Source organism: Anomaloglossus baeobatrachus, chromosome 9 (assembly GCF_048569485.1).
Source record: "Anomaloglossus baeobatrachus isolate aAnoBae1 chromosome 9, aAnoBae1.hap1, whole genome shotgun sequence".
Classification (NCBI taxonomy): Eukaryota; Metazoa; Chordata; class Amphibia; order Anura; family Aromobatidae; genus Anomaloglossus; species Anomaloglossus baeobatrachus.
Window position 1 is genome coordinate 17,545,269 of NC_134361.1, and position 13,659 is coordinate 17,558,927.

General features: G+C 45.4%; 1 protein-coding gene across 3 annotated transcripts in view; it reads right to left on the reverse strand.

The window, feature by feature from the left end:
* The window catches only part of EXOC3L2 (exocyst complex component 3 like 2), a 41,342-nt gene that overhangs the window by 5,069 nt on the left and 22,614 nt on the right, over nucleotides 1–13,659 (reverse strand). For 2 of the 3 annotated variants that reach the window (XM_075322412.1, XM_075322414.1), the window contains exons 2-5: nucleotides 4,604–5,070; nucleotides 2,941–3,374; nucleotides 1,036–1,190; nucleotides 729–954 (exon numbers count right to left, since the gene is read on the reverse strand). In XM_075322412.1, the coding sequence (XP_075178527.1) occupies nucleotides 729–954; nucleotides 1,036–1,190; nucleotides 2,941–3,374; nucleotides 4,604–5,070 (1,282 nt within the window). Of the gene's footprint in view, nucleotides 1–728; nucleotides 955–1,035; nucleotides 1,191–2,940; nucleotides 3,375–4,603; nucleotides 5,071–9,584; nucleotides 9,661–13,659 lie in introns of those variants that run through there. The other variant, XM_075322413.1, reaches the window with a different exon arrangement.

Consider the following 13,659-nt stretch of genomic DNA (forward strand, 5'->3'; position numbering starts at 1 on the left):
TGGACCAAGAGGTCGGAGAACAGATAATAGACCAAGAGGTCGGAGAACAGGTAATGGACCAAAAGGTCAGAGAACAGATAATGCACCAAGAGGTCAGAGAACAGATAATGGACCAAGAGAACAGATAATGGACCAAGAGGTGGGAGAACAGATAATGGACCAAGAGGTAGGAGAACAGATAATTGCCCAAGAGGTCAGAGAACAGATAATGGACCAAGAGGTAGGAGAACAGATAATGGACCAAGAGGTCAGAGAACAGATAATGGACCAAGAGGTGGGAGAACAGGTAATGGACCGAGAGGTGGGAAAACAGATAATTGACCAAGAGATGAGAGAACAGATAATGGACCAAGAGGTAGGAGAACAGATAATGGACCAAGAGGTAGGAGAACAGATAATTGCCCAAGAGGTAGGAGAACAGATAATTGCCCAAGAGGTCAGAGAACAGATAATGGACCAAGAGGTAGGAGAACATATAATTGACTGAGAGGTCAGAGAAGAGATAATGGACCGAGAGGTTGGAGAACAGAAAATGGACTGAGCCTTTGGACAACAGATCATGGCTTGAGATGGGAAATGGATAATGGGTACAGTTCGGAGTAAAGATACTCAATAGCAGATGGAAAACAGATTTTGGACATCTGTCAGAGATCATACAATACACAGTGGTCATGGACTGGAGAATGAACAGAACTGGGAGACTAGAGTATCAGAGAAGGAGGCTTCACCTGTATGACCCTCCCGCTGAAGCCTGACAGGAGATCCTCATTCCTCATCGTCTGGGTCCAGCGATCTTGCTCCACCTTCAGTTCTTCATCCAGTCTGTGGGAGACGCGCTGCTGTATGAGGCTGGTGTACTGCTGCTCCAGCGTGGTCCGGGTGTCACTGGTCAGCAGGGGACCCAACTCGTATGGGTTGATGAGTGGGGAGATCTCTGGTCTGGACAGGATATCCCTGCATAGAGAGGTCACGGTCATCCTTATATCCTGCATGTTCCCGTCACCCCTCCCGGCCCCCGGCATCGCTGCCCCTCACCTGCAGTACACGTTACTGTTCCAGTCTAGAATGAAGTAAATGTCATTGGTCTCCAGATCACGTTGGGCTGCCGCACTGAGCCACTCCGATACTACTCGATGGTAGGCAGATAAGTAGATCCGGAACACCTCAAAGTCTTTGGGATATGAGCAAACCTGTGGAAAGAAGACTGTGGTCATCTTCCAGACACATCAGACACCTCATGTCCATTAGAAGTGGTGAGGAGCCGCAGGCAACCAGTTCCTAGCAGTCCAGACAGCGCTCCTCGCCCCTACACAGAGCCAACCTAAAAGAAGTCGGACTAAAAGCCATAAACAATGTAGAAGCAGCCAGCAACGCCATAATGGAGGCAGAGGTGGGATAGTCTCATATCACTGCTAATTTATAGGGCACAATGAAATGTGGAGAAGTACAATTATTGGTGTAGACAGATACAATCATCCATGTAGACAGGAACAATCATCGGTGTAGACAGGTACAATCATAGATGTAGACAGGTACAATCATCCATGTAGACAGGTGCAATCATCTGTGTAGACAGGTACAATCATCGGTGTAGACAGGTACAATCATCCATGTAGACAGGTACAATCCTTGGTGTAGACAGGTACAATCATCCATGCAGACAGGTACAATCATTGATGTAGACAGATACAATCATCCATGTAGACAGGTGCAATCATCTGTGTAGACAGGTACAATCATCGGTGTAGACAGGTACAATCATCCATGTAGACAGGTACAATCATCCATGTAGACAGGTACAATCCTTGGTGTAGACAGGTACAATCATCCATGCAGACAGGTGCAATCATCCATGTAGACAGGTACAATCATCCATGAAGATAGGAACAATCATCCATATAGACATGTACAATCATCTGTGTAGATTGGTACAATCATCCATGTAGACATGTACAATCATCTGTGTAGACAGGTGCAATCATCTGTGTAGACAGGTGCAATCATCTGTGTAGATATGTACGATCATCTGTGTAGACAGGTGCAATCATCCATGTAGACTGGTGGAATCATCCATGTAGACAGGTACAATCATCCATGTAGACAGGTACAATCATCCGTGTAGGTACAAGCATCCATGTAGACAGGTACAATCATCCATATAGACAGGTACAATCATCCGTGTAGACAGGTACAAGCATCCATATAGACAGGTACAAGCATCCATGTAGACAGGTACAATCATCCATATAGACAGGTACAATCATCCGTGTAGACAGGTACAAGCATCCATATAGACAGGTACAATCATCCATGTAGACAGGTACAATCATCCGTGTAGACAGGTACAAGCATCCATATAGACAGGTACAATCATCCATGTAGACAGGTACAATCATCCACGTAGACAGGTACAATCATCCACATAGACAGGTACAATCATCCGTGTAGACAGGTACAAGCATCCATGTAGACAGGTACAATCATCCATGTAGATAGGAACAATCATCTGTGTAGACAGGTAGAATCATACATTTAGACAGATACATTCAACCATGTAGATAGATACAAACATACAATCATCCATATAGACAGATACAATCATCTTGGTGACAAGTATAATTATCCATGTAGACAGATTCTTTCATCCACTCGGACAGATTTATTGTGGGGAAAGCTCCATTTGTTTTTGCCGTCAGATGGCTTCATACACGGACACCTTATTCCCCTAGACGGACATGTCCATCTCCCTGGCCAGGTATGTTCATACACTCAGACACGTTTGCCCATGTGGTCAGGAACATTGATACTCGTGGACATTGCTTTATCTGGTCAGGAACGTGTGTCCATGTGCATGAAGATACTCATATGTGCAGACAGATACGTTCATTTACATGGGCAGGCTCCTTATATCCACCTGGACCAGTACACTCATCCACCTACCAAATAGTTCTTCACGGAGGTCAGGTCTTCCACCACGATCCTCTTGACCCTGTCAGCTTGAGATGGCAGAGAGCCCATCTTGCCCTCCAGGTTGCTCTTTAGCCTCTGCTTCACGCTCCTCTGGATGGCCTCCACCCAATAAGCCCTCATGTTCTTGTTGCCAGAAGGGTTTTCGCGAGCCTCCTCTTGCTGGATGACCCCAATGACCTCGTTGAGTTTCAGATGTTTCCCTTTGTTGTTGAGGGACTCTTCCACCACTGCCCACATCTCCTTCATCAGAGCCTCATACAGCAGAGTCACGTCTTTGGCCTGGCGGCCCGGACTCTTCAGACTCACCGGACTCAGCTCTGCGTCACATTCAGCCTCCAGTTCTATAATATGCTGGTCGGCCGATCGCAGCTCCCGGCGCTGGACGAGCTGTAGGATCTCCAGCACTGGATCAAGGGAAGAGTAAGATTACTTAGCACTATCAGGGGGTGAGTGAAGGCTCTTGTAAAGATTGAATATAGGAATTTGGACATGCATTACTGCTAAGAAAATAAATATAAAACTTAAGACTCTTGGCTTATTAAAAAAAGGCCAGTTTTATGTGAGCCCAGCAGCCAGCATCTAGGTGTATCTTTCTTGCTGTATCCCTACATAATGCCTTTAACGAGACTGAACAGCCTATAATTTTATGAGTGAGCAGGAACCTGCTGACAGAACATTAAAAATCACCTTAAGCTGGTGGGAAGGAGCGCTCAGTCAGAAGGCATGACCCTATAATCCAAAATGAGAAAACTGATGGCACTTCCTGACAGACAAATGTGAATAGGTGCAAACTGAACATGAAATACACTCTACAAATATACAGCTGCACTCTTGAGACACTAAGGTATACAGACATTGAATATAAGAATCTGGACATGCATTACTGCTAGGAAAATACATTTAAAAATAGAGGGACTTGGCTTATAAAAAAGGCCAGTTTTATGTGAGCGCAGCAGCCAGCATCAAGGCGTATCTCTTATGCTGAATGCCTCTACCAGGGCTGAACAGCCTACAACTTTATGGGCAGACAGGAACCCGCTAATAGGAAATTAAATATTGCTTTTAGCCGGTGGGAAGGAGTGCTCAGTCAGAAGACATGACCCTATAATCTAAAATCAGAAAACTGATGGCACTTCCTAACAGACAAATGTGAATAGGTGCAAACTGAACATGAAAAATACTCTATCAAATATACAGCTGCACTCTGAGAAACTAAGGTATACAAGTTCAAAGCCCAACTTTGATGTGCTCATTGGTCATAAATCCGCAGAGAGGATGTGAATGTACAAGATCACCGGACCTGCTCTCTGGTTCTGAAGCTTCCTTGTTCTGGCAGCTAATAGAATACGTCAAATAGACCAGCAGAAGTGGGGGTCTCGGACCCCGGGACCTTCAGGACCTGATACTTACCACTTCTGTGTCAGGGTACGATTACATGGACCGACTATGTCCGATCAAGAGAGGTGAGTAACAAAAGTCCTGTATCTCCCTAATTCTCCATCCACGTCATCCCGAGCTGCATGACCTGTGTCCCCATGACTAATAATGTGGGCCTTATCACAGGGGTCACTATGGGGCCACATCACAGGGGTCACTATGGGGCCTTATCACAGGGGTCACTATGGGGACTCACCAGAGAGCGGCTCGCGAGGTTTCTCAGCTTCTCGGATGACCTCATTGTGTTCAGGAACCACTTCCACCATAGACTCCCTCTGTGACCGGTTCCCCGAGCTTCCTCCACTGCTACCAAGCCATAGAAAGGAGAGGCGCTTGACTCCCCCACCAGGACCACCGCCCTCTTCATCTCCAGCATCCTTTTTGCGACCAAGAGACAAGATACTGACATCCTCCGATTTCCTTCTCCCTCGCCTTTTCTCGGGTGCTCCTCTAACCCCTAATAGACCTTTCCCTCCTTTCCAAAAAGGTGAAAGTCCAGCAATTTTCTCAAGTGTTCCTCGACGCTTTGCATCTGATCCTAAGGTTTCCCTCTTCCCCTCCACCTCATAATCAAGGAAAGGGTTGCCCCCCTCAGGGGCCGGCCGGTCCAGGGGTCTGTCCTCATCAAACGGATTGGGTGCGGTGACTGGCATGGCCTCAGTTCTGGAAATAAGAAAAAACATTTTCAATGAGTTTCAATTTTTGATCTCCAACTCCATAAAGTGATGAATAACAGGAAAAGTGATGTCCAGGTTATACCGGCTGTACATATATAATTATATACAGGAGATGCTCATGTTATACCAGCTGTACATATATAATTATATACAGGAGATGCCCAGGTTATACCGGCTGTACATATATAATTATATACAGGAGATGCCCAGGTTATACCAGCTGTACATATATAATTATATACAGGAGATGCTCAGGTTATACCGGCTGTACATATATAATTATATACAGGAGATGCCCAGGTTATACCGGCTGTACATATATAATTATATACAGGAGATGTCCAGGTTATACCAGCTGTACATATATAATTATATACAGGAGATGCCCAGGTTATACCAGCTGTACATATATAATTATATACAGGAGATGCCCAGGTTATACCAGCTGTACATATATAATTATATACAGGAGATGCCCAGGTTATACCAGCTGTACATATATAATTATATACAGGAGATGCCCAGGTTATACCAGCTGGACATATATAATTATATACAGAAGATACCCAGGTTATACCATCTGTACATATATAATTATATACAGAAGATACCCAGGTTATACCAGCTGTACATATATAATTATATACAAGACAGGAGATGCTCAGGTTATACCATCTGTACATATATAATTATATATGAGACAGGAGATGCCCAAGTTATACCAGCTGTACATATATAATTATATACAGGAGATGCCCAGGTTATACCGGCTGTACATATATAATTATATACAGGAGATGCCCAGATTATACCGGCTGTACATATATAATTATATACAGGAGATGCCCAGGTTATACCGGCTGTACATATATAATTATATACAGGAGATTCCCAGATTATACCGGCTGTACATATATAATTATATACAGGAGATGCCCAGGTTATACCAGCTGTACATATATAATTATATACAGGAGATGCCCAGGTTATACCGGCTGTACATATATAATTATATACAGGAGATGCCCAGGTTATACCGGCTGTACATATATAATTATATACAGAAGATACCCAGGTTATACCATCTGTACATATATAATTATATACAGAAGATACCCAGGTTATACCAGCTGTACATATATAATTATATACAAGACAGGAGATGCCCAGGTTATACCATCTGTACATATATAATTATATACAAGACAGGAGATGCCCAGGTTATACCATCTGTACATATATACGGTAATTATATACAAGACAGAAGATGCCCAGGTTATACTGGCTGTACATATATAATTATATACAGGAGATGCCCAGATTATACCAGCTGTACATATATAATTATATACAGGAGATGCCCAGGTTATACCAGCTGGACATATATAATTATATACAGAAGATACCCAGGTTATACCATCTGTACATATATAATTATATACAGAAGATACCCAGGTTATACCAGCTGTACATATATAATTATATACAAGACAGGAGATGCCCAGGTTATACCATCTGTACATATATAATTATATATGAGACAGGAGATGCCCAGGTTATACCAGCTGTACATATATAATTATATACAGGAGATGCCCAGGTTATACCGGCTGTACATATATAATTATATACAGGAGATGCCCAGGTTATACCGGCTGTACATATATAATTATATACAGAAGATACCCAGGTTATACCATCTGTACATATATAATTATATACAGAAGATACCCAGGTTATACCAGCTGTACATATATAATTATATACAAGACAGGAGATGCCCAGGTTATACCATCTGTACATATATAATTATATACAAGACAGGAGATGCCCAGGTTATACCATCTGTACATATATACGGTAATTATATACAAGACAGAAGATGCCCAGGTTATACTGGCTGTACATATATAATTATATACAGAAGATACCCAGGTTATACCATCTGTACATATATAATTATATATAAGACAGGAGATGCCCAGGTTATACCAGCTGTACATATATAATTATATACAGGAGATGCCCAGGTTATACCGGCTGTACATATATAATTATATACAGGAGATGCCCAGGTTATACCAGCTGTACATATATAATTATATACAGGAGATGCCCAGGTTATACCAGCTGTACATATATAATTATATACAGGAGATGCCCAGGTTATACCGGCTGTACATATATAATTATATGCAGGAGATGCCCAGATTATACCGGCTGTACATATATAATTATATACAGGAGATGCCTAGGTTATACCAGCTGTACATATATAATTATATACAGGAGATGCCCAGGTTATACCAGCTGTACATATATAATTATATACAGGAGATGCCCAGGTTATACCGGCTGTACATATATAATTATATACAGGAGATGCCCAGGTTATACCGGCTGTACATATATAATTATATACAGGGGATGCCCAGGTTATACAGCCTGTACATATATAATTATATACAGGAGATGCCCAGGTTACACCAGCTGTACATATATAATTATATACAGGAGATGGCCAGGTTATACAGCCTTTACATATATAATTATATACAGGAGATGGCCAGGTTATACCAGCTGTACATATATAATTATATACAGGGGATGCCCAGGTTATACAGCCTGTAGATATATAATTATATACAGGAGATGCCCAGGTTATACCAGCTGTACATATATAATTATATACAGGAGATGCCCAGGTTATACCGGCTGTACATATATAATTATATACAGGAGATGCCTAGGTTTTACCAGCTGTACATATATAATTATATACAGGAGATGCCCAGGTTATACCAGCTGTACATATATAATTATATACAGGAGATGCCCAGGTTATACCGGCTGTACATATATAATTATATACAGGAGATGCCCAGGTTATACCGGCTGTACATATATAATTATATACAGGGGATGCCCAGGTTATACAGCCTGTACATATATAATTATATACAGGAGATGCCCAGGTTACACCAGCTGTACATATATAATTATATACAGGAGATGCCCAGGTTATACCGGCTGTACATATATAATTATATACAGGAGATGCCCAGGTTATACCGGCTGTACATATATAATTATATACAGGAGATGGCCAGGTTATACCAGCTGTACATATATAATTATATACAGGGGATGCCCAGGTTATACAGCCTGTAGATATATAATTATATACAGGAGATGCCCAGGTTATACCGGCTGTACATATATAATTATATACAGGAGATGTCCAGGTTATACCGGCTGTACATATATAATTATATACAGGAGATACCCAGGTTATACCATCTGTACATATATAATTATATACAGGAGATGCCCAGGTTATACCATCTGTACATATATAATTATATACAGGAGATGCCCAGGTTATATCAGCTGACTTAGATGTAATATATCAGTAAAGCTTGTGATTGTATTATACCCGGCGATATGCCAAACCTTATGCCCTCATATCCAGAATACTACATCCTGGATCAAACAGTTCATTATACCGTGTATGATATACAGTATATACTCTATATGTATTTATCCCTCAGTTATACTCTGTATTACACCCTGTATTGCACCTTATATATTCAGTTTTTTGTGTAGTACCCATCATTATAACATGAATGGTTCCTTGCAATATACCTTGTATTATACTGTATATTATACCCTTATTATACCCTGTATTGTTCCATGTGTTATACCCTTATAATATCCTGATTATACCCTGTATTGTACCTTTCTACATCTGCATTCTACTCTTTATTATGCCCTGTATTATATCCATATTATGTGTGCATTGTGCCCTGCGATGCACTTTATATTACACCTTATATCAGTATTCTATCGGGCCGTACACCCAGCCTTATATTCTGTATTTTACCCTGTTTTATACTCTATATTATATTTTGTATTTTATTATTCTATCTTTTACCATTGCTTTTTTTCTGGCCATATACCCAGCATTATACCCTGTATTATACCTAGCATTATACCCTGTGTTATACCCCATATTATACCCAGCGTTATACCCCGTATTATACCCAAAATTACACCGTGTATTATACCCCGTATAATACCCAGCATTATACCCCGTATTATACCCAGCATTATACCCCGTATTATACCCAGCATTACACCCCGTATTATATCTGTCCTCATAGTCCGGCAGAGTCATATATGACTTTTCATACGTCGCCGCCTCCGTTGAGCAGTTTCTGGAGGTATAAGTCACCATTTCTGCAGATATTTATTGCTCTGAGCCGCAGGGTTATTTTTCGTGCTCCTTTGTGTGATGTTATCTCTCGCGGCCTCCATTGTGTTTGTAGATCGCCTTCCTCACCGCGTTCTACAAGACAACACAAAGGTCTGGAGAACCGTAAGGCCACAACGCCTGAGATATGAAGCCAAGTCCTGGCCGGCGTCACACACGGAACATGTCGCAGAGCTGACGACGGAGCCATGCATACTCCACCACAACATACATGGACGCTCACTCACCCAGCTGACACCGGCCCGCCGACGTCCTGACCTGATCCTACTGCATCTCTCGGCTGTTCCTGCGTGTGTTCAAGTGTGTGGGATATAAATGGAGACAGGAAATCTCCCTTCCCATCCCATCCCATTCCTGTCACCTCTTTCCCCTCCCAATCTACAGGAAACCTTGGCCAGTCTCAAGGAAATGCCAAGGTCTCTTGACCTGGTGGCCGCCATCTTTAAATACAACGCGGAGGAAATGAGAGGAATTTGAAGCCATGAAAAACACATTTAGAAATGAAAACACAGAAAGTGATTGTTTTCCGTTCCCGATGAGAATTCATTGCACATCGGGCCCTGGGTCTCCATGTGTCTTATCTTTCGTGTGCATCCTGGTGCCATCCAACACGCTTGTTGGTTTGGTCATTATGTTCAGGTCACCTCTGTGTCCTACAGGATGAGGAGAAATCAGGTTCTGATGAAGAGGGGCCTGTGTGGCTGCCAGCCCTTGCCGAGCTTTCCTGACCCCCGTCCTACATCCATACACATTAATATGGAGTCGGCCTCTCGACAGATATAACGGTTCCCGCTCTTCTGGGAAGTATTTCTACAAGATTTTGGAGGGGTCTATGATAATTTTTGCCCCTTCATCCAGAAGATCATTTGTGAGGTGACCCTGATGTTGGGGGGAGGCCGGGCTCACAATCTCCATTATAGGATGGGGCTGGGGTCCAGGCTCTTTGTGGCTGTCATCTTCTTCCCTCGCCATGTCTGTATGGAGCTTGTGCACTGGGCACAGTCATGGGGAATAGAAAAGGGTCTTTCCCAAACTGTTCCCACAAAGCTGAAGCTACAATTGTCCATAATGTCTTGTGCTGAAGATTAAAATTTCACTTCACTGGAACTAAAAGGCTGCGGCCGACCCCTGATAATAGCCCCGAGCATTATCCTCCTCCATCATCTGTACAGCGGGCACAATGCAGTTATGCCGCCCTGGCAAAACCAGGGTGTCACAGAGGTCTGCATACATCCGTTATGGTGCAGAGCTCACTCTCCCTTGGGGAGTTTCCCACACCAATACACACCAGCCAATCAGCCCCCACTCGCCCCCTCCTCAAGAAAACAAGAGGGGGAGAGAGGAGCGTGGAGAGAGCAGAGTGTAGTTTCAGTCAGTCTGCAGGAGGAGAGAGGCCTGGAAGCAGCCCCTGTGTGGGGCTAGGAGAAGTGGCAGTGAGGGCCTCAGGAATAGGCCAGCCGCTTCCTGTGTACGGAGCAGACACAGACACCGACACCAGGCAGGAGAAAAACACCCGAATTACACATACGGGTGTGGGACCCGTCCTCACAGCAGCCGTGGGCACCAGTTACCAGCAACTTGGTTAATTCTTGGACTCGTGTCAGTTATTGCCTTATACTGTGAGTACTCCTGCACCACCCGGTCCAAGCTGTGGACTGCACCCGTTACTCCCCAATCCATCACACCGGGGTCCCGGGACATCAACACCCTACCCGTGGAGGGAAAATCACCACCTTGCTGCCCATTACCATCCCCGGGATCCTGTGACCGGCAGCGGCGGTGCTCCATTACTTCACCGCACACCACGGGTGGCGTCACGGACAATTCCCCTGTACATAATCCCCTTTTTGCTGTGGAGCCTGGGATCACAGACCGGGTCACGCCACCGTACACCTACAAAAGTGACCCCCTTGGCCCGGATCTGAGTACCCCCTATCTCTGGGCGACACACAGTCAGGGGGTAACCTCGTCCATTTCATAAAACCAGACTCTTCCATGAGATGCAAATAGAAAAGTGTGATCCGTCACTGCACAAAACACGTCTCCTCCACCGCTCCATCCATGGCGATGTACGGCTCGGCATTGTGGTGCTTGGTGATGTGTTTGGTGGCTGCAACTGCTCGGCCATGAAGCTCATGGCGGGTGCAGTGTTTGTGCGGATGTTACCAGAGGAGGTCTGGACTCTGCAGTTATGGGGTCAGCAGAGCGGTGGTGACTTTTCTGCCCTCTTCTCCTCAGCACTCGGCTCCCCGCTCTGCAACATTATGGGGTCTCCACTTTGTGGCTGAGTTGCTGCTGTCATGGATGTACTTGTTACCCCGGTAGCTCCTATTACAGGATGCACTGATATCAGTGAGCTCTGCACCTCCAGCAGCTCTGTCACATGGTTGTAAAGGCAGGTGGCATATGGGGGGCTGGAGGTTATACACTGGGCGCAAGGGGGCCGGAGGTTATACCCTGGGGCAAAGGGCCAAATGTATACACCTGTGGTTAACCATGGGGGTAGATGGATCCCTAAACACTTCCCTTGCATCTACAACAATTGTCAATAGCAGGAGGTGGCAATTACAGAGATGGTATAGGACCTCCCGGGGCCACCCTATGGAGGTGGTGTCTGGGTGCAGTTGTTAGAGTGCCTGTGATGTTTGTACAAATACAAGCAACCAGACACAGGGGGGTGAACTTGCAAACATAACACTTTATTGAAGTTTAATAGCATACAATCTGTCTCTGAAAGGCAAAGTGGCGTCAATTCACTGTATACAGTACGCTTAGTATTTTGCCTATGAAAGTAGGTGTCTTCTCATGAAACAAGCAAGTTTGGGCCTTTCAGGGTGGCTGGAGCACAGTTCCCCTCAGTTTGGGCCTCTCAGGGCAGCTGGAGTACAGTTCCCCTCAGTTTGGGCCTCTCAGGGCGGCTGGAGCACAGTTCCCCTCAGTTTGGGCCTCTCAGGGCAGCTGGAGTACAGTTCCCCTCAGTTTGGGCCTCTCAGGGTGGCTGGAGCACAGTTCCCCTCAGTTTGGCCCTCTCAGGGTGGCTGGAGCACAGTTCTTCTCAGTTTGGGCCTCTCAGGGCGGCTGGAGTACAGTTCTCAGTTTGGGCCTCTCAGGACGGCTGGAGCACAGTTCTCAGTTTGGGCCTCTCAGGGTGGCTGGAGCACAGTTCTCCTCAGTTTGGGCCTCTCAGGGTGGCTGGAGCACTGTTCTCCTCAGTTTGGGCCTCTCAGGGTGGCTGGAGCACAGTTCTTCTCAGTTTGGGCCTCTCAGGGCGGCTGGAGCACAGTTCTCCTCAGTTTGGGCCTCTCAGGACGGCTGGAGCACAGTTCTCCTCAGTTTGGGCCTCTCAGTGCCGCTGGAGTACAGTTCTCCTCAGTTTGGGCATCTGAGGGCAGATGGAGTACAGTTCTCCTCAGTTTGGGCATCTGAGGGCAGATGGAGTACAGTTCTCCTTAGTTTGGGCATCTGAGCGCGGATGGAGTACAGTTCTCCTCAGTTTGGGCATCTCAAGGTGGCTGGAGCACAGTTCTGCTCAGTTAAGGCCTCTCAGTGCCGCTGGAGTACAGTTCTCCTCAGTTGAGGCCTCTCAGTGCGGCTGGAGTACAGTTCTCAGTTTGGGCCTCTCAGGGCAGCTGGAGTACAGTTCTCCTCAGTTTGGGCCTCTCAAGGTGGCTGGAGCACAGTTCTCCTCAGTTGAGGCCTCTCAAGGCAGCTGGAGTACAGTTCTCCTCAGTTGAGGCCTCTCAGTGCGGCTGGAGTACAGTTCTCAGTTTGGGCCTCTCAGGGCAGCTGGAGTACAGTTCTCCTCAGTTTGGGCCTCTCAAGGTGGCTGGAGCACAGTTCTCCTCAGTTGAGGCCTCTCAGTGCGTCTGGAGTACAGTTCTCCTCAGTTTGGGCATCTCGGGGCAGCTGGAGTACAGTTCTCCTCAGTTTGGGCATCTCGGGGCAGCTGGAGTACAGTTCTCCTCAGTTTGGGCCTCTCAAGGTGGCTGGAGCACAGTTCTCCTCAGTTGAGGCCTCTCAGTGCGGCTGGAGTACAGTTCTCCTCAGTTTGGGCATCTCAGTGCGGCTGGAGTACAGTTCTCCTCAGTTGAGGCCTCTCAGTGCGGCTGGAGTACAGTTCTCCTCAGTTGAGGCCTCTCAGTGCGGCTGGAGTACAGTTCTCCTCAGTTTGGGCATCTCAGTGCGGCTGGAGTACAGTTCTCCTCAGTTCGGGCCTCTGAGTGCGGCTGGAGTACAATTCTCCTCAGTTTGGGCCTCTCAGTGCGGCTGGAGTACAGTTCTCCTCAGTTGAGGCCTCTCAGT